This window comes from Pichia kudriavzevii, chromosome 3 (genome assembly GCF_003054445.1).
Source record: "Pichia kudriavzevii chromosome 3, complete sequence".
Taxonomy (NCBI): Eukaryota; Fungi; Ascomycota; class Pichiomycetes; order Pichiales; family Pichiaceae; genus Pichia; species Pichia kudriavzevii.
In genome coordinates, this window is record NC_042508.1 from 1,061,136 (window position 1) to 1,085,096 (window position 23,961).

Below are 23,961 nucleotides of genomic sequence, written 5' to 3' on the forward strand. Positions count from 1 at the left end.
TGCCTAGACGGACTCCGGTCACTATTTTTTCCGGTCCTGGAAAAACTCTGGTGCTAGTAAAAGAGGTAAACAATGGCATACACAGGGCAAAAAAAGGCGTCTCCTCACTAGAAAGGGAAGCCGTTTACATTTTTCCTACTTAAAACATGACATGTGATGCCAAGCCGTACTACGTTTTGCCATGCCACGTTAGAAAACTGAAAAACTCCAACAATGCGCGGAGAAAGTGGCAACATTCTCACCCTCACAGACCGGTCTGTAACCACTCTATTGATGTATTAATTTATTATTATTTCACCATGTGTGCATTAGATGCATTTCCCGATATCTTCTCTAGCGTTCTTATTTAATCATTTTATTCCCCTTTCGTTCCCTCATTTTCCCACCATACCGTATACTTAGTATACTTGCTAGTCTTGTTTGCTGTTCTTTTGAGTTTCGTTGTGTCCCTTTTTTTTACTTCATTTATATCCCCAGAGAATAAATTAGTCATTTTTTCTCCTCACTTATCCGGATATTCCTATTTCCTTCAGCTTTACATCAAAATAAATGAGTGTTAACATAGAACAGGCCTGTGATTCCTGTCGAAAACGCAAACTTAAGTGTTCCAAAGAACTACCACGTTGTTCCAAATGTATTGCTCATAAATGGGACTGTGTTTATTCCCCAAAGACAATCCGCTCCCCCTTGACGAGGTCACATCTTACCCAGGTGGAAAATGAATTACAGCAGATTCAAAATGTCTTACAATATTTGATCCCTGATAAATCACTAGAAGATATCATTAAGATAGTTCAACATGCCCAATCTTCTAGTGATCCATCGACTACTCTAAACTCCTCACACAATAACAATAATAACAGTTGCAAAAACAATAGTAATAATAATAGCAGCAACAATAATAATGGTTGCAATACAAACAACAATAATAATAATAATAGTATTGCAACTTTGAAGGAAAATGTGGTAAAAAATTTTAATACCTCCCTATTGATCCCTTCAAGCTTGAAATCTCAACCAAAATTGCCAGAACGTTATTTAACTGATAATACAGAAAAATCGGTTTTTGAATGGACTGAATTTGATGAAGATTCCAATACCGATGTTGAAGATTACCAGGCAATCTCTCCTGAGTCTTCTCCAAAATCATCTTTTTCCAAGTCTAATTCGGTAGTTTCTCTATCCAATTTAGTCACCCCAGCTCCCTCTTCAACAAAGCTATCTTCTTTACCGTATGTTTCCTCGTTCAATTCTTTAGACGGTATGGGCGCTAACCCTACATCCAAATCGGGATTCTTGGGTGCAGGATCAAGCACAACCTTCTTGCGTATAATGAAAGCAGATGAGCTAAACGAGAACACACAATCACAAGAACAACAGCATCACAATCACATTCCAAATCAACACCAACCTCACACACAACAACTTCATAATCAACGCCAATACCAATATCAATATTTGAGAAATACAAATAACAGCAATCAAAAACTAAACTTAGCTGATAAAAAAACAGAAATTGATTTCATAGATGCCTACTTCAAGACCTATCACATGTCTTATCCGTTACTTAATAAATCCCATTTTATAAGTAACATGGAGAAAAACTTACCAAAAGACCATTCATCCTGGTGGTGCCTATACTATACTGTATGTGCCTTGGGTAGTTGGTGTGTTTCCGGCGACTCTACCAATTATGATCTGTTCTATTATAAACTGGCAAAACATCACTTATCTCAGGTTTTTGAATCTGGTAACATAGATTATGTCATCTCATTAATCTTATTGTCAAATTACGCTCAAAAGAGAAATAAACCAAATACCGGTTGGAATTATCTAGGCTTGGCTGTTTCAATGGCTGTTTCTCTTGGTCTTTACAAGCAAATCGAAATCAACGAATCTAAAAAGAAGAACATTGATGATCTGAAATCTTTTATCTATGACCAAGAAATAAAACGTAGAATTTGGTGGTGCCTTTACATTTTTGATGCAGGTGCTGCAATCACTTTTGGTAGACCTTCCCATATTCCGAATCCTGAAAATATTGACGTTAAATTACCAACAAACATCAGTGATGAGAAATTAGATGCTTTGTTAAATGATTCTACTTTTCTCTCGAGTTATGAAAAATTACCTGAGTCAGATGAGCCAACAATTTACTCAGCGTTAATTGAGCAGGCAAAAATGAGCATCTTAACAGATCCTTTCTATGAGAAAATTATATCCCAGAAGAGACCTTCACTAGCTGAATGTCATATGATGCATAAAAAGCTTCAAGATTTTCAGAGTAGCTTACCTGATTATTTTAATAACGATTTTCCTCAAATTGTGAAAAAATACTTTAATGATGATTTATCAACGGTCCCAGAATGGTTTACGTTGTCTCGTTCTCGATTGTTATGGAGAATCAGTAACTTGCAAATATTAATTTTCCGTCCATATATTTGGCAGAAAATTGTTTTGATCTCAACTGGTAAAGGCTCGAAAAATTCATCAAAAGAATCAACATTATCTGAAGATTCTAAAAACGCTAGAAGGGTTTGCTTAAACGCTGCTACTAAAACAATCGAATCGATTATGGAATACTTGAATGCATCGTCAACTCCTATAAATGCTTTGTCAAGTTGGTACACAACATATTTCTTGTTCCAGGCAATTCTAATCCCACTATCATGTCAATGTTCAAATCCAAAGTCAAAACACAACCGTGATTGGTGGTCTGATATTATTAAGGGTAAACGTGCGTTGGCAATGTTAGCTACCTCTAACTCCGCATGCTTCAAATTGATTCAATTAATTGATGATATTTTGAGACGACATAATGCCATGCTTAAGCTGAACAATTTTGAGCTTAATGACTTAATTAGAACTTCAACTGATACAGATATGAGTAACACTATTATTGGACAAAAGCGTACTGTCAATCCTCTGATGAAGCAAATTTCCGATGATATGATCTTTGATTTTGGTACCGCTAAGAGGAAGCAGTACAATTCGCTTTTTTCACCATCATCAAGATCTTCCTCCACATCCTCTTTGCCAAAAGTGTTCAACCCTAAGCCGGAACCACCAAAATCCCCACTCTCAAATTTTAGCAGTGGTTACAAATCAATTCCAACTATTTCTCCGTCTTTGATGGAGAAAAAATTCAATAATGATTGTAAGAATATTTCACACCTATCATTAAATTCTGCATTGACAATGTCGGCAGTGCCATCAGATTCTTCACTGAATGGAACGACTACCAACTCAACTTCAAAAACTGCACCTGTACCCGTCTCATCTACCACAAAGACTAACAACATTCAACATAATGACGATATGTTTAGCGGTTTTATGAAAGTCAAGGATGAAAAACCTTCAGAAGAAACAACCAATGCATATTTGTCGAATATCCAACGGATGGCGGATAACCTGATGGTGACAACAAGTCCTATGTATACCCCATCAAATACTGCTAATTCTTCAAACGAACCAGCTTCGACCACCTCTGCAGATAGAATTCTAGACTCTAATCTATCAACGGTTTCTTCGGTGCCGATGGATATTGATCCTGCTGGTTCCTTGAATAAGGAAGAACTACTAAACGATATTTATTCAATGATGTTTGAGGAATTTCAAGATCCATCTTCATTAACTTACAATTTTAACTACGATGTCAATGGTTTCTAACTGTACTGATTTTATTTATTCACCTTATTTATGTATATCTATCTACTTTATTTATATGTCACGTTTAGATGACTCTTTTCTCCATTTTTAACTGCTTTTTTAATGCATAACCAAAATTACAATATTTAAACAAAAAGAGAGTTACATAACTAGTTTTGATCTTCGGGGACATGTATGGATACAGAATTACCATTATCCACGTTGTTTTCATCTTTCTTTTTGTCAGGCTTGTTTTTGGATTTTTTTATACAGGCTTCGGATGAATGTGCTGGCGGCGATGGTGATGATGTTATCGCTGTTGGCGCTTGTGGCAGAGATTGGGACGACGTTGATGATGCAGGCGGTATGGAATTAGATTCCTGAACAAGATCAATGGAAGAAGAAGACAGGAAGGACTGAGACCCATAAAGATTAAAACTACTCAACACCGGCCTTAGAGAGGAATTTGAATCATGGCATGGAGTGTGACTAGGTGGTGTGTGGTAAACTAAACCTTTATCGCTTTCATTATCGGTCTCACTTGCTGCCGGATTTGATTCAGGCCATAGGAACGAGTAAATTTTACTTTTGAACCATCCAAATGATGATGTATTGGGATACTCATTAGTGATGTTAGCCTTTGGAATATCTTCAGGATCCATTGGCTTGATTATTAGTGTCGACATGTTTAGATTTAGAGATTTCAAAGATTGCAGTTCCTCTGCATCGCCATAGGTAATTCTATCTATGTTTTTGAAAAAATAAAATGGGAAAGAATTATACTCAGGAAGCTCCTTAAGAATGTAACTTCGTACATCTAATAGCCGATCATTTGCCTTAAAATTCACACGTTTAGTACTTCCATCTAGTAATTTAAGTTGGATTGTATACTTTTCCCTATTCTGTAGCTTCACGTTATGAATATTCTCATGAACTTCGAGCTGCTTTGTAACATTTTCAGTTGGTTTGTTTTCCCTTCTATCTTGCTCAAGAAGATGCAGGATACGTTGTCGATCTTCCATTGCTTGCTGTCTTTGCTTTAATAGGGACTCCCTATATTTAAGTGCTGCAAGTTCTGCCGCTTCTTCCTTTAAAGACTTGGCATTACTTTTTGATGGATTATTAGAACCACTACTTGCTTCTTGTGAAGTAGTATTAGAAGTAGAGTAGAACATCGAGTTTGAGCTCCGGATAGATTGGTCTACCTCTGGAGGTGGCGATGACACATTTGTTGTTGTTGGCACTCTAGCTCCTGGTGGCGCCGGTGTTGAAGATGATGTCAAAGTTGCGCTTTGTTTTGAGATTTTATCAAGGAGACCCATAATTTTACCTTCCACTTTTATAGGGTCAATATCTTGTGGGAAAGCGTCAATTACTTGGCCAGAGTATATGAAAAATAAACATGGAACAACCACTTTATCAAAAAGAGGCATTATTGCAAGCAAATTGAGGTAATCTGTTGAACCTTTGATAATTTTCAACCTGATGAATTTTTCTGAAATGCAACTAATACATTCTTCGGACAAATGTTTGTTATCTATTATAACTCTAGTAATATATTCGTCTTTGTTATTATTGTCCGTTGGATTGTCCCCGATGGTTTCCGAGGCGTGGTCAGAGATGTACAGCATAAGGGGTAAATTATCGGACACGCTTTTCTTGATTGCAGATACAGCATCGGTTAAAAATGTAAGGGACCCCATGATTCTACCAAATGTTCTTATTAATTTATATCAACCATAGAAACAAAATAAAGAGCAACTCGCAGGAGTCAAATTGAGATATTGTACCTCAGGAGAGGATCTGTCAATCCTTTATATTTATCGATTGAGGGGTTGGTTATTTTCTCTAGTCTTTTCCTTTCCTAATCCGGTATTTTCGTCTTTTTCCAGTTTTTTCTTAGAGTTTTCAAATTTTCTTCGAGACTTTTTAAATTTTTCACTTTAGGATGACTGATTCATAACTTTGATAGAGGTGAATTCCTTTATCGATAGACAAGATACACCGTCAAAATGAGCTCTACAGTCGCTTCGGAAGGTCAAAAGGCCGTGGTGATGGAAAACACATCTCGTAGAGATGCCTTGACTGAAATTGAAAAGAAGTACCAAGCCCTTTGGGAAGTGGAAAAACCTTTTGAAGTTAACGCACCAACCAACGAAGACATTGCTTATGGTACACCAACTGATGAGCTACATGAAAAATTTCCTAAATATTTTGCATCGATGGCTTATCCTTACATGAATGGGGTCTTGCACGCAGGTCACGTTTTCACCTACTCTAAGGCAGAATTCACCATTGGTTTTGAGAGATTAAGAAATAAAAACGCATTATTTGCCCTAGGTTTCCACTGTACTGGTATGCCTATCTGTGCAGCTGCAGATAAACTTAAGAGAGAAATTGAATTGTTTGGTGAGGATTTTTCTGGCGTCCCTGCGGAAGCTGAGGAAGAAGTTGAGGAACCAAAAAAGGATGATAAAGTGAAAACTGATCCAACCAAATTTTCTGCCAAGAAATCCAAGGTTGCTCAAAAAACCGGTAGGGCAAAGTACCAATTTGAAATTATGCAACAATTAGGTATTCCACTTGATGACATTAAAAAATTCCAAGATCCTTATCACTGGCTAGAATTCTTTCCACCTTTAGTTGAAAAACACGTTAAATTATTAGGTGGTAAAGTCGATTGGAGAAGATCTATGATTACTACTGACATGAATCCATATTATGACGCATTTATTAGATGGCAAATGAATAGATTGAGGGAATTGGGTAAAATCAAGTTTGGTAAGAGATATACCATTTATTCTGTCAAAGATGGACAAGCTTGTATGGATCACGATAGACAGTCTGGTGAAGGTGTTTTACCTCAAGAATACACTGCGATCAAAATCCAAGTGACCGAGTTCACCGACAAGGCATTAGAACATTTCAAATCTGAGAATTTTGATTTGGAAGGTAAGAAGGTTTACCTAGTTGCTGCAACTTTGAGACCAGAAACTATGTACGGACAAACCTGTTGTTTTGTTTCGCCTAAGATTAACTATGGTGTTTTCAAGGCTTCTGAAGACGAATATTACATTTGTACGGAAAGAGCCTTCAAGAATATGGCTTACCAAGATTTGACACCGGTCAGAGGTGATTATACATCTTCTGCTAAGGTAAATGGATCGTTGCTTGTTGGTTCAAAGATTCATGCACCATTAGCTGTTCATGAAATTTTGAGGGTCTTGCCTATGGAAACCATCTTAGAAAACAAGGGTACAGGTGTTGTTACCTGTGTTCCATCTGATTCACCAGATGATTTTGTCACTACTAGAGATTTGTTCAACAAACCAGAATATTACAAGATTGAGAAAGAGTGGGTTATTGAAGAACCGGTTGCCATTGTTAACACTGAAAAATATGGTGATAAGTGTGCTGAATATCTAGTTAAGGAATTGAAGATTAATTCACCTAAGGATGCTAACCAATTAGCTCAAGCAAAGGAATTGGCCTACAAGGAAGGTTTCTATAACGGTACTATGATTATTGGTAAATACAAGGGTGAAAAGGTTGAAGTTGCAAAACCAAAAGTTAAGTCCGATTTGGTTGCTTCCGGCGAAGCATTTATCTATAATGAGCCTGAAAACGTTGTGATGTCTAGATCCGGTGACTCATGTATTGTTTCCTTAGAAGATCAATGGTACACCGACTACGGTGAAGAAAACTGGAAGGAACAAGCCCTAGAATGTTTAGCAAGAATGAGAACTTTCCATAATGAAACTAAGAATGCCTTTGAAGGTGTTTTTGATTGGTTAAAGAACTGGGCGCTTTCGAGAAGTTACGGTTTGGGCACTAAAATTCCATGGGATGATAAATATTTAGTTGAATCTTTATCCGATTCTACTGTCTACCAAGCATTCTACACTATTTGTCATCTTCTACATAAGGACTTCAACGGTCAAGAAATTGGACCTCTTGGTGTTAAACCAGAAGATTTGACTGATGAAGCATTTGATTACATTTTCTGTAGAGGCGATTCAGTTGAGAATATTCCAGTTCCAAAGGAAAAACTAGATGTTATGAGAAGAGAGTTTGAGTTTTATTATCCTTTAGATGAATCTATTTCTGGTAAAGATCTAATTCCAAATCATTTGACTTTCTACATTTACTGTAACGTTGCGTTATTCAAGAAAGAGTTCTGGCCTGCTGGTATCAGATGTAACGGACATTTAATGTTAAACAACGCAAAGATGTCCAAATCTACCGGTAATTTCTACACCTTGGAACAATTGGTCAATAAATTTGGTGCCGATGCAACCAGAATTGCTCTTGCTGATGCTGGTGATACTGTTGAAGACGCCAACTTTGATGAAACCAATGCAAATGCTGCCATTTTGAGACTTTTTAACCTAAAGGAATGGTTTGAAGAAATGGTTAAGAATAAGGACACTTTAAGAGATGGAGCATACAACTTCTTTGACAGAGCGTTTGATAATGAAATGAATCAATTGATTGAAGAGACTTATAAGAACTATGAAATCACCTACTATAAGGCTGCATTAAAGACTGGTTTGTTCGACTACCAGTATGCAAGAGACTTCTACAGAGAAATTTCTCTCTCAACAGGTGCAGGTTTACATAAGGATCTTGTGTTCAAGTACATTGAAACACAGGTTTTATTATTATCTCCAATTGCACCACATTTCTGCGATTACGTTTACAGAGAGTTGCTCGGTAAGGGTTCTATTCATCACGCTAAGTGGCCTGTTCCAGAAGCTGCTGTATCTAATGAATTGTCTGCTGCTTTATCCTACACCAGAAACTTACAGAGAACCATCAGAGAAGCTGAAGGTTTCGCATTGAAGAAGAAGAAGGGAGGCAGCTCTGAAGTTAATAAGGACGCAGACTGTTCCTTGGCTGTTTATGTATGTTCATCTTTCCCTCAATGGCAAGCGAAGTATGTTGAACTTGCAAAGAAACTTTATTCTGAAGGCAAGTTTGATGATATGAAATCCGTCAAGGCTCAGATTGATGGTAAGGACATGAAACGTGCTATGCCATTCATCAACGAATTGAAGAAACAGCTGTCCACCGAAAAACCAGAGGAGGTTTTCAACAGAGAGCTATTGTTCAACGAACTCGACGTTGTGAGACAAGCAGTTGAGTCCATAAAGAAAGCGCCAACTGTTCTTAATGTAGCAGAAGTTCAAATTATTGCTTTCAACAACGGCTCTTCTACTGGTAAGAATATCATCAACGATTCTGATGTTGATATTCCTCCAAAAGTTAAATCTATTGAGAACGCTGTTCCTGGACATCCAGCTGTTCTTTTCAAAAACTTATAGAGGATAACATTTATTTCAATATTAATCTCCTGATGAAACTTACCTTTTTTTCTTGATTCTATAAAACCTTTATACACATGTTAAACCTTAAGCAGTTCTGAAAACGCCTAGCAGAATTATGTTTTAAATTTAGGAAAGAAAGAGGTTGAAATGAAAACTCCATCACAAAGAATCAATTTTATGACCTCTGGAATCGAGTTGGTGAACCGTCCAAGCCCAAGATTTATCAATAAGTGATGGATTGTTAGCGATGTAACTTGGATTGCTTTCAACACCAAATGTCGTGTAAAACTTACCGTTGTCTTTATCCCGGTTAACATTAGAAGATAAAGCACAGTAAACAGACGAATATGATCCTTCTTCATTGCTGATACCAATAACCAATTCAAATAGCTTGAATAAAATCCAATAAATAGTACCGATCAGGGGAAGCGTGGTCAGATGGGTAAATAGATTGGTATTCAAGACAATTCCTGGGTGCACAGAAACAGAGAGAACCGAAGGATGACGAATAGCCAAAGATTTCATGAATTGAATGCCAGCACATTTTGCCATTCCATATCTGAATAAAGTGAAAATCATATTTGGCCAATAGTTGTACTGCCAGTCGAGCTTGAAGGGGAAAAAAGCAAACCAATGACCAATTGACGAAAGAAAAATTATTCTAGGATCACGAATAATAGACCCGGTTCTATTTTTCACTGAAGCTGGATCCCCCAAGACACCATTTCTAACTTGTTGATCACTTTCTTCGGAAGTCATTAGATCAATCAATCTATCAGTTAAGAGGAAATGAGAAACGTAACTTGTTTGTAATTGAATTTCAAATCCGTCTTTCGTTTTCTCGTATGGTACTGCCATTATTCCAGCATTCAATATTAATAGATGTAAAGCTTTCTCTAACTGTTTGAACTCCTTAGTGGCCGCTTCGACGGAATCTAGTGAAAGCAAGTCTAATGAAAGATGATGCAAACTTCCTAGATGTCTTGCATTTAACTGTGCTGTAGAATATTTAGATCTTCTTTCTAATGCCTCTTTTTCTATGGCACTGATGGCCGTTGTTACTCTCAATTTGTTCCTTCCGGCAAGGTACACGGTGTATCCATGTAAATATAAATGTAGAACAGTATAGAATCCGATCCCACTGTTTCCTCCTGTAATCAAACAAACTCTGCGCTCAGAATTGGGATTCACATAATCAAGTTGATCCGGATTAAATGTGGACATCGTATATGCTCTGGATCTCCAGGAAGGAATCAGTATTTCATCTAAAAAAACAATTCCTTGTAGAAGCAAATCGTGTTCAGATCAATTTTTCACAAACATGAAAATGAGCTCCCTCCCCTTTTTGATTCGAGCTTGAATTCGCCAAGTTTACTTCTATTTATTCATCTTTTCCGCTTTTATCCTTCCCGGACATCACAGTGATAATGTTTCAAACGCAGAAGAACGGTGCTGATAATGAGAAGATTTCACATTCCTTACCAAGGCTAAGGCTGGCACGAGGTGATCGTAAGAAACCTGCCCCGAAATTGAGCATGAATATACCGCTTGAAGAACCTCAAGTTCCGGTATTGAACTTATTTGCACATCCGACTATTCCGTCATTGCCTCCCATGCCAAAACAACTCAAAAAAAGTCCAAGTATAATGCAGAAAGATAAAAAAATGAACAAATTAACTCTAAATTTCAGTGATGACCTACACAATGGCAATAATAATAATAATGTCAATAATAATGGAGCTATTACCAATGGTTTGCCCAGCGCTGCAACTACATTGACCGTTACCTCTATCTCGACCTTATATGAACAAAGTCCACAAGATCAATCTAGCCTTATAACTTCATTCAAGAATCGCTTGAATATCGACAATGATAATAATGATGACGATGATTATGATGGGGAAAACAACAGTGATTCCTTTAATGAGTTGACTGACTCTTATACAAATACCCCTACAGAGCAAAATGAGCATTTGTTCACACTATTAACAAAGGGTATAGAAATGCTAACAGAAGAAGACTGGAAGGTTTTACATGAGGAGAAAATGATTGAAACATTGGAAGTTTTGGGTGAAGGTAATGGTGGTTCAGTGAAAAAATGTCGAATTCTGACGAAAAACCCAGCAGTTTTTGCACTAAAAATTATAACAACTAATCCTTCACCAGAATTCCAAAAGCAAATGGTCAGGGAGCTCAACTATAACAGGAAATTCAACTCTGATTACATTGTCAAATATTATGGGACGTTTCTTGATGAATCAAGCTCTTCCATTCATATATGTATGGAATATATGGGTGGAGGATCACTGGATGCAATATATAAAGCTTTCAAAGAGCGTGACGGTAGATTGAGTGAAAAACCTCTTGGAGTCATAGCAAGTAGCGTCTTGAAAGGTCTTGCGTATTTAAACGAACACAAAGTGATGCATAGAGACATCAAACCTCAAAATATTCTTCTGGATAGTAAGGGGAACGTAAAGTTATGTGACTTTGGGGTCTCAGGGGATGTTGTTAATTCATTGGCAACCACATTTACCGGAACGTCATTTTATATGGCACCTGAAAGAATTAAAAATGAGCCATACACTATCAGTTGTGATGTCTGGTCCCTTGGTTTGACTGTGCTTGAGGGCGCGCTTGGCGAATTCCCCTTTGTGAGAGAAAGTTCACCAGACCTACACATAAGCCCCTTAGACCTCCTTATTATCATTCTAGAGTTTGAGCCAATACTAGAAGACGAACCTGATGAAGGAATAAAATGGTCAAGAGGTTTTAAGGATTTTATTAAAGTTTGTCTAACAAAAGAAGGTAGACAACGACCATCCCCGAGACAGATGCTTGAGCATCCCTGGCTAATCAAAATGATGAATAAAAGTGTAAGAATGGACAAGCTAGTGGAACTATGTTGGGGAAAATAAGAACTGGTTGAATTGCGCCAAATCAGTGAGGTTTTGATACAATATTATACTTCTGCACTACTATACTCTTTGCATGAGTCTCTTCCTATCTAGTTAAACTCTTCAAATTATAACTTTCATTACTTCGTGGTTATAACTGTTGCACCTGCTGGTCGGTTCTCTAAAAAGTTGGTCCAATTTTACAAAATAAAAGGCTTTTCTTATAAACGGTTTGTACACTCAATTTACTATATTTTTTTGTTTCTCAAAATGATATTACTTTGACCTTTATAAAGGCAGTGTGATTACTTAACAGAACCTGGAAAACATAGTATTTCTTCAAGGTTTGAAAATAGGGACTAAGTCTTTTTTTATGCGCTTCATGGACGACACAAACTATTCACAGTTGGCATTTTCTAATGTACAGAACTTGTGGTCTTTGAATAAAAGGGACAACTATTATGGGGAAAAAAATTAAACAGAATTACATTTTTCTTGTATGCATCAAAGGCAATTATCACACCTGTTGTGACAGAAATATCGGGCGTTGTCTATAATGGGTGAACCTTTGAGACACATTGACGACCAATTGCTATAGTAGTACAATGAAACATTCTCTACAATTTCTCGACCACTATATACACCTTTATAAAAGGAAATTTATACCTAAATTGTGTGAAAATATCCACCGTGTATCAAAACAGAGCTACTTTTAGTAGAGATTAAAACTAAAACAAACTGAATATTAAAAAAAACCATTATAAGGAACGATAAAAGTACAATATCGTTAATGGCATTGGACTTGTTTTTATTGCTATGGCATAAATGGGAACTAATAAACCCGACTAAATCCCGTTGGTTTTGAAGACTATAGTATTATGAACAAGCAACACAACAGCTGGTGGAAAAAAGGTATTCAGCTTTAACGAATCAATAATGCAAAGTTGAGAGAAACAATTTTATTGAATAAACGTATCCAGAATTCATGTTTGTTGACACGTATTATTTATACTTTGATTATCCATATTACAGTTATTGCTTGAGCTGTTGTTAAAGAAAGCTATATAAAATAGCATACGAGAACCAAGTTAAGTAAAAAGAAATAACTTGACATTTATAGTAATAGCAGTGGTGTACTCAGTGGGATACACATATGTAGGCATGTTTTGTTAAGATGTGGAATGTAAACATAACTATTTAGGTTAGATGATAACTATTTAGGTTAGATAATAACTATTTCCTGATTTTGATATGTTACCAAGGTCAGTCTGATTGGCAACATTGAAACTGATATGGGTTTTTGTTATTTTAATGGCTAATGTTTTACTTACCTATTTCAACATCTAGTTGTAACTATAATAAGGCATGTGAAAGCTCTTGAGGTAGAATTAAAAGACGAAGTTGTTGCTTTGTAGAACTATCATCATTTGATTTTTGTATTTCTATTGTTCTTGCTGAAAAAAAATATTTTTCCCTATTTTTTGTGAGGGTTCTAAAAGTTCATACGTGTAAATGACTAAAATATTAAAGACATAAAAAGGTCCCTTGGCCCAGTTGGTTAAGGCGTGGTGCTAATAACGCCAAGATCAGCAGTTCGATCCTGCTAGGGACCATTTATTGTTTTTAGTTTAAGGTCTTCTGCCTTTTTTTACACCGTATTTTTTTGCAACCCCCCAATATAACAAAATATTCCGACAAATACTAACTCCTTATGATTCTCTGAAGCATACATCCAGAGCTTGCAGTCTTACGAGTTTCTGGAGGTTCCCCTTTTGTGTAACAATGTGATTAATTTGAATATTTTTGAAGTTTAGATACGTAACCTCGCGAGCTGTCTTTTAGTTCTCCATTTTAGATTCGGTTGTACTAAATGGGTAAAAACAAAAGTTTGGTCTTCCTTAGTGGTTTCAGTATCCAGGAACAATAGCAAATACTAAAGGTTTACGATACTATAAACTGTATAGTCATTAATATTATTGCCACTATGCCAAAACTCGAACAATGGGAGATCAAAAAGTACTGGGAAATTTTTAGAGGTTTAAAGCCTCAAGACAACAAACTTAACGGGGAGAAACTTGCACCTGTTTTCAAGAACTCACGTCTTGAGCAAGATAAATTAACGAAAATTTGGGATCTGGCAGATATAGATGCTGATGGGAGCTTAGACTTTGAGGAATTTTGCATTGCCATGAGGTTAATTTTTGATTTAGTAAATGGTAATACAACAAATGTGCCATCAAACTTACCATCTTGGTTAATCCCAGGTTCCAAGCGCCATTTGTTGGATGCCGAGGAAGCTGTTTCAACTAGGATGAATAATGTGAATGCTGGTAGTGAAAGTGACACTGATGAAGAATATACACTGGATTCTGATTTTGATTGGTACATATCACCCACTGATAAATCCACTTATGAGGATGTATACAATTCATCTTGTGATAATTATGGTAGAATAAAGTTTAGCTCTTTAGATGATTTATACAAATCGTTATCTAAGGTTCCATTAACAGATATCAGTTATGCTTGGAATATGGTTAATCCAAAACAATCCGAAACAATTGATAAGGATCAATGTTTAGTGTTTTTACATATTCTAAATCAAAGATCAAATGGTAAAAGAGTTCCAAGATCAATTCCTGCTTCCCTCAGAGCTACTTTTTCAAAAGAAATACCTGACTATGATCCCCAGTCTCAACAGGGGAACATATCTCAACCCGCATTTAACTCAGATACAAAAAGGGAAGATTCTTTTGCATCTGGCTATCTCAATAAATTGGGTGCATCTAAAAGTCCGCTCGTGTCAAACGGTACTGATTTTTCCGAGACAAAAGGAACAGATTGGGAGGAAGTTAAATTAAGAAGGGAGCTTGAAGACCTCGAGCAATTGTTGGAGAAGGCCGAAATGGAAAAAAACAACAAGGGTAAAGACAATCATTTAGCTTTAGTGAAGCATGAGTTTGAGCAGTTATTAAAGTACAAAGAAGAACAAGTAAAACAAATGGACAGTAAACATGGAGGAGGGGTAAATCTAGACTCTGCTATTAGTAATATCAACTCCATCGAAATACAAGTGCAACAGTTAGAACAGTATCTACAGTCTAAGCAAGATGAGCTTTCAAGACTCAACAGAGAGATTGAAGCAGCTAAGTAATTAGTATACTATACACTTATTCTCTCCTTTTTTTTACGATTAAACCATATTTTTAAGTAATTTTCTTTCACTCTGAGGTTGTACAGACTAAGCCGTTTTAAAAGTTTAGTTTGGAACGGTTGCACGGGTATTGTGATTATTAGATGTACACAATTAAAAAAATGTATCTATGTAATGTCAACAAGAATTTGGTAAAAACTAAAGTAAATATTTGTACAGGATGATATTTTCACACAGGAAGAATATGCATATATTAGTTCATGTCTTTATTGATCAGATTACGAGTCATTGTAGGTAAGGCAATTCTGATACCATCTAGATCTTTGGTCATGACTACTTGACAGCCCAATCTAGAGGTTTCTGTTAAATCGAAAGCTAGATCCAACATATCATTTTCATCATCGTCAGGTTCAGGAATCTTATCGTAATATGCGGGATCTATGATCATATGGCAGGTGGAACATGCACAAGAGCCACCACAAGCTCCTTCAACATCCAAATGATTGGCTTGTGCAATATCCAATAAGTTATCCCCTTCAGCGACTTCAAACGTTTTCATTTCCCCTTCCTTGGTGATAAAAGTAATATGCAATTCCTCACCAGGTTTAGGTTTCTTAATATGGCCATGAAAACTAACTGCTGAACTTTGGAAAGATCTGATTAGTTCTCCGCTTTTCAACATGGAAGGTGCTGACCTTCTCGTGAGGGCCCTATTGAGGGCAAACTTTCCAGTATGAGCTAAGTTTTTGAACATATCAAACAAAACCTCTAATCAACAAGTTTTTCTTTTAAAAGGCAACAAATAGTTTGTGCTTCCCTGTGGAATGTCGTCTTAAACTGATTACAAACGTTTCTTCCAAAGATGATTCAATTAAAAAATGAATAAGTTTCCATGCTCGAACTCTGGTCAATCAAATTAGGCAAAATCACCGAGGGAAAGATTTTGGATTTTTCTCAATCAAAATTGTAAGATAGGAATTGGCTGTCTAACTTCATTGTTATCAGGAAGGCAAACCCAAACAACAAGGTAGAAAAAAGCTTTGAGTATACAATGTCTGAATTATTCAATGGATACGAGAGAGATTTTAAAATTGAGTATTCTGACGCACAATCGAAAATAGAACAGGTTTATGGGCTGGACGATGAGAGTCGCCGGGTTGAGTTGATGAAGTCAATTGAATCTTCAATCGATGATTGCTTGGACCTACTGGATTCCATGTCATTAGAGGTACAGCAGATTGCTACTCATCAGCGTTCAAGCTATAATGCCAAGGTACGTACTTACCGTAATGACATTGATAGAATAAAGAAAGATTTAAAGAATCTAATGGATGACAAGGATAGAAGGCAATTGCTCGGTGGCTCACACAATGGAGATGTTGATTCCAATCAGAGACAAAAACTGTTGAATACAAATGCAACCATTGAGCGATCTTCCCAAAGACTAGAAGACGCAACCAGAACGGCAAGGGAATCTGAGACAGTCGGTAGTTCGATTTTAAACAACCTTAGATCCCAGAGAGACCAGATATTGAATGCCAGAGATACATTGAGTGAAGCAGATACTTATGTTGATAGGTCTTTAAGAACTCTCAAGTCAATGACCAGAAGAATGGCGACAAATAAGCTGATTACATATGGTATTATTGTCATTTTGGTACTTTTGATTTTACTTGTTCTCTACAATAAAATTAGCTAACGCCAAAGCTGTTTTTTCATGCTGCATTTATATTTGTTCCATAATTTTTTTTAGACGCTTTGTTATTTTAAAACATAGTATATGATTTCAACTAAATCGTAGTAAATAAAGAATATTATAACCCTAGAAAAATAACGCTAAAATAATTTAAAAATCAATCGCTTGCAATTTCAACATGCATATGTTGCTCAGTTAGTTTCATATTCACCAGCATGTATATTAACTTCGTCTGATATTTGGTACTTTGCCATTGCATCCTTTACAGACTTCAAAAAATCTTCATTTTGTGATTCTTGAGATTCCATGGTTTTCACCGAAGAACGCCTGCTCAAACCAGGCACTTGATGGATTCCCTTTTCCTCTTCATCAAATTCTAGATGGGCAGCAGCCAAATTGAACAATGATTTACCTGACTTTCTACGACCAAATAAAGCATATGGTTGTGGTGCAGGTTCATAGTTTTGGATTTCGTTTGCATCATAGAAGGACCTTCTTCTAAATGGCGCGTTTGGTTCTCTGCAGATCACACCAACGTCTTGTATCATTCTAGCCACTAGTGCGGTCCATCCGCATTGCCATTTTGCACCTAAACCTCTTCCAGTATCACCGTCAAAATATTCATAAAAGTTTAGTAGATCTTTGAAATATTCATCTTTATTCAACTTTTCAAGGATTTCATTATGCCTAATTTGATCCTCATTTAATTCAATTTCGTCTTCATTATCAAGGGTATCACATGGTCTACCGTGATACGCACGGTAACCCTCTTTATTGGGCATAAACAGATGAATTAAACGTTGCTGAATTTCCTCCGCTGCCTGACCTAAATTTAAGTAGTCTCCACTGCCAACTGGCATTTCTATTTTCAAAGATGATCCGTAGTATAAGAAGAACTTGACTAAGGATTCAATAAGTAAGAAGTTCATTGGGAACCAAATAGGGCCTCTCCAGTTAGAATTACCACCAAACATACCAGAGTCTGATTCTCCAGGTATATATGAAAGATAAAAATCCTCACCGTTAATATGCATACTAACAGGGTGTTCTTCATGATATTTGGAAAGTGACCGAATACCGTAGTCAGACAAAAACTCTGTCTCATCAAACATCTTTTCTAAGATTGATACAAGCCTTTCCTTATTAACCAAGGAAAGCAGCAACCTATCACAATCACCCTTAGCATCCATCGATGCAATATGTCTCTTAAATAAGTAGTTTTTGTTTCTAATTAACCATTCCAACCTCTTTTTGAAAGAGGGGAACCTGTTGAGAACTTCCGGTTCGATGGTCGTTGTAGCAAACAAGGGAATTAAACCAACTAAAGATCTAACTTTAATTGGAGTAAGAGAGTCATCCTCCCATAATATCTTGTCATAGAAAAACTGGTCATCATTGTCCCATAAAGAGTCTGATGTTGGAGAGCAGTTCTTCTCCGATTTGTTCAAAAATGTCATTGCATCGGCAATTAGTAGGTAATGCTCAAAAAATTTCGATGCAATATCTTCATAGACCGGGTTCTCCTTGGCTAATTCTAACGCAATGTTCATCATAGTTAATGAGTACCAAGCAATCCAGCCAGAAGCATCTGCCTGCAATAAACGAACACCATGAGGTGGCTCAGATCTATTAAACACACTAATATTATCAAGTCCCAAAAATCCTCCCTCAAAAATGCCATTTCCATTAACATCTTTTCTATTTACCCACCACGTGAAATTAAGCATTAACTTTTGAAATACCCTTTCTAAAAAGAATCTATCTTGGGTGCCCCAATTCTTTTTCTCAATTTTATAAGTCCTAAAGGCCGCCCATGCTTGAACGGGAGGATTAGTATCGGAAAAATTCCATTCATAGGCGGGAATTTGACCTTGAGGTGACATGTACCATTCTCTGGTTAAAACATCCAATTGATTTTTCGCAAACTCTGGATCAATCATTGCCAATGGAATTGTATGAAAAGCAGTATCCCATGAACAATAGAACGGGTATTCAAAGTTATCAGGCATTGATAAAATATTCTCATTATATAAATTTTTCCATTCTTTATTTCTATTGTTTGCTCTACCTTCTGTTGGAGGCAATTCCGAATCAGGGTCACCTTTATACCAATACTCATGAACAAAATGATAAAATTGCTTTGTCCATAATAATCCGGCAAATGCTTGTCTTTGAACGTTCCTCAACTGAGGAGGAATAGGCAAGGGAGAAACGTTCCAGTAAAACTCATCCGCTTCCTTGACCCTTGAAGCAATAACGTAATCAAGAAGTTCTTCATCCAAGTAAGTGTTAGATAAATCCTTCGTTAATTTATACCTGATTGTTACGTAATCTCCGGGAGGGACACCTCCATTTTCATCAAACACAAACCATGCACAAGCCTTGGTTCCATAATTTTCCGGATTTACAGCCCCATTAACTTCATCAACAATGAAATCATGGAAACCATCTTTACAATAAAGACTTTTATTCTCCACATTGTAAAGTCTTTTGAAGTTGGTTTCGTTTTCAGAAAATAATAGCTTGGGCTCAACATCGTCAGCAGAACCCTCATACCCCGGAGAAGGGGCAAAGATAATTTTTCTTTCTCCCAACTTATAATGCTTCATCCTGATGGTGTTTTCTGTTTCCTTGTACATTGTGGGTTTTTCTTTATCAGCCTCAGATTCCAAGTTCCAGGACCACGTGTTTCTGAAAAAGAATTGTGGAATTATGTGCAATGGAGCAGGAGCGTTGGATCTATTGTAAGCAGTGATCCTAAAGTTGAGCTCTTCTGGATCGTCCCCATCCTTAGCCATCTCAAAATAAACATCAAAATAGTTGTTGTTCTCAAAAACTCCTGTATCCGTAATTTCAAATTCATCTTCTTGTTTGCTTCTTTTTGCATTTTCCTCATAGAGTTTCTCATAGGGGAACTTTGAAATTGGATATTTATATAGAAATTTAGCATAGGAGTGTGTTGGTGTATTATCGAGATAGTAGTACAACTCCTTCACGTCCTCACCATGATTCCCGCTTTTACTCGACGCACCACCAGGTAAACCAAACAAACTTTCCTTCAAAATATCATCATTTTCATTCCAGAGTGCCATGGTTGTATTGAATAATTGATGAGTATCACAAACACCAGCCAACCCTTGTTCATTCCAACGAAAAACTCTACTCTTTGCCGTCTCAAAGTCAAATTGCCAGGCATCACCTTCATCTGTGTAATCCTCTCTTGGAACACCCCAAGTTCTCTCGGCAACGTAGGTGCCCCATTTTTTCCAATACTTGGTCCGCTTTTTATCTTCTTGCAGCCGGGTCTCCTCCCTGCTGGGTTTATCAGAAAGCGGCATGTTCTTGGTGTTACTATCGGAAAGATTTACTATATTCCTATCCCAACCATTATTTTTCTGATGAACTGCTATGGTCGCCCCTTCCTCGAAAAATCCCTGCCAACAATGTAAAGGACAAGGAAAACAAGAAAAAAACAAGAAAATGCAATTTGCCGAGCCACCGGAACAATAAAAGAATTTTTCCCCGCATAGTTATTCTATCATGTAGTTGATGATCTATAAACATAGTATGAGCCACGAATGGTCAATGTATATTATATAAAGAATTGTGCCAGCAACTCGTCGTCTCGCAGAATCTCGTTCATAAGCGAGTAGACTGTCATCAACATCTGAGGGAACTTTGCTGCAAAATACCAGTAAAACCCATCGGGTAATGGCCCCATTTGGGCAGCTAAACTCTCAGGGAGATCCTGGTAGTGATGATATTTATTACGTATGGCACGTAACAAATCCATTAGTTTATGTCCATCATATTTCCGGTATTTTCCAAGATTATCTATAAACTCGGAATCAAACTTGTTAAACCAACCACCAGGCCCCAGTACTTTTGGTGCAATAGATTCGAGTTTCAATAATAATTCAGAGGGCGGTTCTCTTCTTTCCACTTCAAATCTGTCAGACACCTTAAGCAGGAAATCAAGTTTCTTATCAATGCTCCAGAAGTATGGATGCTTTAGCACATAAACAATATTAGGCCTAGCCCTGGGATTTTTTTGAATCATTCTTGAAATCAAGTCCTTGGCAACATATGAATCTCGTATATTATCAAGTTTCGAAAGATCATATTCATTTTTTATGATATTACCCTCACGAATATATCTATCACCGAACGGATGATACCCCGACGTTAAAACATAAAAGAAAACACACCCCGTAGAGAAAATATCAACTGATCTAGTAAGTCGAATCTTGTGTTTCAAAGATTGATCTCTATAAGCGGGAGAGGAGTCTAACAATAATTCGGGTGCCCTCCATCCAGATGTACCTGCCGCATTCGCTGTAGTGCCTTTGAAAGATGATTGATCATTTTCCAACTTTTTACATAGGCCGAAATCTGAAATTAAGAACCTATATTCGGTTTTGGTTATATCTTTATTTTCAGGTCCCTTGATTGCTTTCTTCGAGATAGCAACCAAGATATTCTGAGGCTTGATATCTCTATGAACTATCTTCAAGCTATGTAAATGATAAACACCATTGGCTATTTGATATAGTATGTTTTGTTTGTCAACGCTGCAATATATATTCTTTTTTCTTTCGACAACATCTTCCAGTGAAGCTGAACAAAGTTCTAATGCAATATATAAGAATTTATTATATTCTTGTGAACAGAAATATCTAACAACATTTGAATGGTCATCACTCTCTTGTAACAAATTAATCTCGTGAGACGCAACATCATAAAAATCAATAAGCATTCTTTTGACAGCAACGGGTCTATTTTCAAAAATACCTTTAAAAACAATAGTTCCATGAGAACCAAAGCCAAGAACTTCATCCGTGACTACTAAATTGTTACTTATTCTAGTATTTCTAGTTTGAACGCATGCTTTGCCATCTTGTTGTGCTTCATCTTCTTCTCCCTCTTGTATTGAAGAAGTGATAATTTGTGAAACAATTACCTCATCATCTTTCCTACGATTTCTTCTCCCTCCTCTGGTTCCTCTTTTTCTCTTTTTTTTGGTTATTTCCGCCAGCTCAGTATCGTAAGTTTTATCTAAACCTGCAGTGTCTGGCATTTCATCAGCTTTAGCAGAGAAACCTCCTTCAAAAGTCTCTACTGCGGGTATTTTGTTTGCAGATGTCACTGCTTCTATTGTAAGATCCGCATTAGCTTGATAAGCATCAGTATCAACAAATGTTTCGTTATCACTTATCCGGTTACTATCTTTCTCGCCGGTCAAAGGTTCGACTGCACTATGGTGGTCAAAATTATCTGTTTTTGCAATCAGATTATTGAACAACCCAAATCGGTTTAGAACATAGAATATCGCCAAACAAACCAATGCCACGAAAACATTCTCAAGCGCCCGGAAAATCAACTGACTGAACGTTGAATTTTTAAATGTCGAAGTTGGGTTTCTGGCTAAATAGTTTGGTTCTAACTCATTTTCATTATATGATATACTCCCGTCAAGCAATCCCTTCACATCTAAACTTCTATCGCCCCCAGATATGTATCTACTATATTTCACCGGAACCTGTGTATTACCTGTGGCCGACGGATATGTGGCAACGATGTTTGCTGCATCAATTTCTAAAGACTCGTCAGCTCTTTTTAATGAATCATCATGGACACCAGCTATTGAGATTTCAAGGAGATCATCATTCGCAAATATCGCAGGCAATCGCCACCGTTCGTTTGATATGTATTTTGCTAGCGGAGCAGACCTAACGAGTGAAGGAAAATGCTCCTCACTCAATGCATACCACGAGCCTTCCTTGGTACGGTCAAGGTATGTAGCACCGTTTTCCCTGCTTGGTACTGTTGATTTCTTGCTATCTATCGGATGGGGTAATATAATATACTCACTTTTTTCATGGTCCGGAAGCAATACGTCAAAAATATTAACAGTTACAAATGGCAAGTTGGAGACCCACTTCACTGATTTTGCTTCTGCGTCTAGTGCCAACAAAGAACTATCATGAAAAGGTTGAATGTATATATCGTCCAACGAATGTGTGTTTTGCTCCGCTAACGGAGTGTGTAAATTATTCGGACCCCAATGTACATAGGTAATATTCCACGAAGTATTATTTTTAGAATGAACGGTGAGATCATATACTGTTTTCCCTAACGTTATAAAAGGCCCGTTTTTGTTATCACCCGAGTTGAATTCATGTGAGCCATAATATCTTGACTCATCTCCAAAGTTTTCGTAGAGAAATTCATCACTGTCCTCTGGAAAATCTACCGTTGAGAAACTGTTCAATGTTGCTTCATCCCTTGTTGAGCATATGCCGATACTATCCAGTCCAAAAGTTTCTACGATTGCACCAGTTCTAGAATTTATCTTAATCATGCCTGAGATTCTTCTTCCAGTGTAGACAAAGCCATCTAATGAAAAAGGCGAGTTCATAACAAACTGCTTAATGGAGAGTGGTAATTTTTCAAGGCCATTACGGCCAGTGAATTGAAAAACAGTACCTTCTCCATACGGTTCTACAATCCATGTAATTTCATTTCCATATTTCTGCCTGCTGTTTCTACTGTTATTGATCCGATTAGCATCATTGTAGTACGTATTTCCTTTCTTCTGAGATGCAGTATTCTCTGAGTTCATTTTGGGATTGTTGTACCTGTTATAGGTATCTTCAGGCTCTTGCGTGGCACCCTTTGAAGGTGAGGAAACTGGGGTTGTATGGGTATATCGAAAATTTTTATCTATATCAGATTCAATTTGTACCAAAGGTTGACCCCCCACTAGAGACCAAAGTAACTCACCCGTTTTCCGGTTAATTGCATTTAGGTTACCTTCAATATCTGATGCTAATATTAGGTTTGTCACTTCAAATTCATCTATACGTGAGGCTGAAATCCCTCTCCCAATGATACTGCTCATCTCAGAATATGCAGTCTTTTGCAGGGGTTCTCCATGTGGAACTATCAGTTCCTTGTTAGGCTTATTTATATTAGGATGTTCATTTTCTGTTGGATGTGAGCTACAAATCAAACTTGGCCCAACTCCATCCAAAATCAGTGGAACACCTAGAATCCAAAACAGCACAGCCCAGAGTCGACAGAACATACTCTGGAAATGCTAATTATAATGAGCAGATCTTTGAAATTTCACCTTCTTCCCTTTTGTATGGACTATTAAGTGGTGGTCTACTCCTTTACTTGGCTGAAAATATAGCCTGACTTGAATTTTCATGAAAAAGAGCATCATTCGCATGCGCCATT

At 37.0% G+C, this 23,961-nt stretch overlaps 10 protein-coding genes and 1 non-coding gene across 11 annotated transcripts; 6 read left to right on the forward strand and 5 right to left on the reverse strand.

Annotated features, from left to right (window-relative positions):
• Nucleotides 1–549: 549 nt before the first annotated feature.
• C5L36_0C04890 (uncharacterized protein) lies at nt 550–3,669 on the forward strand (the record flags this gene model as incomplete). The annotated part of the gene is made up of 1 exon (XM_029466176.1): nt 550–3,669. The coding sequence occupies one exon, from the start codon at nt 550–552 to the stop codon at nt 3,667–3,669; it is 3,120 nt and encodes a 1,039-aa protein (XP_029322036.1).
• Nucleotides 3,670–3,818: 149 nt separating this feature from the next.
• Nucleotides 3,819–5,351, reverse strand: C5L36_0C04900 (uncharacterized protein; the record flags this gene model as incomplete). Its single annotated transcript, XM_029466177.1, has 1 exon — nt 3,819–5,351. The coding sequence occupies one exon, from the start codon at nt 5,349–5,351 to the stop codon at nt 3,819–3,821; it is 1,533 nt and encodes a 510-aa protein (XP_029322037.1).
• A 309-nt stretch (nt 5,352–5,660) lies between these two features.
• On the forward strand, nt 5,661–8,972 carry C5L36_0C04910 (uncharacterized protein; the record flags this gene model as incomplete). The annotated part of the gene is made up of 1 exon (XM_029466178.1): nt 5,661–8,972. One exon carries the CDS (start codon nt 5,661–5,663, stop codon nt 8,970–8,972), a length of 3,312 nt encoding a protein of 1,103 aa, XP_029322038.1.
• Nucleotides 8,973–9,134: 162 nt separating this feature from the next.
• C5L36_0C04920 (uncharacterized protein) lies at nt 9,135–10,199 on the reverse strand (the record flags this gene model as incomplete). The annotated part of the gene is made up of 1 exon (XM_029466179.1): nt 9,135–10,199. One exon carries the CDS (start codon nt 10,197–10,199, stop codon nt 9,135–9,137), a length of 1,065 nt encoding a protein of 354 aa, XP_029322039.1.
• Nucleotides 10,200–10,402: 203 nt separating this feature from the next.
• On the forward strand, nt 10,403–11,893 carry C5L36_0C04930 (uncharacterized protein; the record flags this gene model as incomplete). Its single annotated transcript, XM_029466180.1, has 1 exon — nt 10,403–11,893. One exon carries the CDS (start codon nt 10,403–10,405, stop codon nt 11,891–11,893), a length of 1,491 nt encoding a protein of 496 aa, XP_029322040.1.
• A 1,518-nt stretch (nt 11,894–13,411) lies between these two features.
• C5L36_0Ctrna6I lies at nt 13,412–13,485 on the forward strand. The gene has a single exon. It is a non-coding gene; the product is annotated as a tRNA-Ile (tRNA).
• Nucleotides 13,486–13,856: 371 nt separating this feature from the next.
• Nucleotides 13,857–15,023, forward strand: C5L36_0C04940 (uncharacterized protein; the record flags this gene model as incomplete). Its single annotated transcript, XM_029466181.1, has 1 exon — nt 13,857–15,023. One exon carries the CDS (start codon nt 13,857–13,859, stop codon nt 15,021–15,023), a length of 1,167 nt encoding a protein of 388 aa, XP_029322041.1.
• A 253-nt stretch (nt 15,024–15,276) lies between these two features.
• C5L36_0C04950 (uncharacterized protein) lies at nt 15,277–15,777 on the reverse strand (the record flags this gene model as incomplete). The annotated part of the gene is made up of 1 exon (XM_029466182.1): nt 15,277–15,777. One exon carries the CDS (start codon nt 15,775–15,777, stop codon nt 15,277–15,279), a length of 501 nt encoding a protein of 166 aa, XP_029322042.1.
• A 297-nt stretch (nt 15,778–16,074) lies between these two features.
• C5L36_0C04960 (uncharacterized protein) lies at nt 16,075–16,722 on the forward strand (the record flags this gene model as incomplete). The annotated part of the gene is made up of 1 exon (XM_029466183.1): nt 16,075–16,722. The coding sequence occupies one exon, from the start codon at nt 16,075–16,077 to the stop codon at nt 16,720–16,722; it is 648 nt and encodes a 215-aa protein (XP_029322043.1).
• Nucleotides 16,723–16,910: 188 nt separating this feature from the next.
• C5L36_0C04970 (uncharacterized protein) lies at nt 16,911–20,057 on the reverse strand (the record flags this gene model as incomplete). Its single annotated transcript, XM_029466184.1, has 1 exon — nt 16,911–20,057. The coding sequence occupies one exon, from the start codon at nt 20,055–20,057 to the stop codon at nt 16,911–16,913; it is 3,147 nt and encodes a 1,048-aa protein (XP_029322044.1).
• Nucleotides 20,058–20,311: 254 nt separating this feature from the next.
• On the reverse strand, nt 20,312–23,806 carry C5L36_0C04980 (uncharacterized protein; the record flags this gene model as incomplete). The annotated part of the gene is made up of 1 exon (XM_029466185.1): nt 20,312–23,806. One exon carries the CDS (start codon nt 23,804–23,806, stop codon nt 20,312–20,314), a length of 3,495 nt encoding a protein of 1,164 aa, XP_029322045.1.
• Nucleotides 23,807–23,961: the final 155 nt, after the last annotated feature.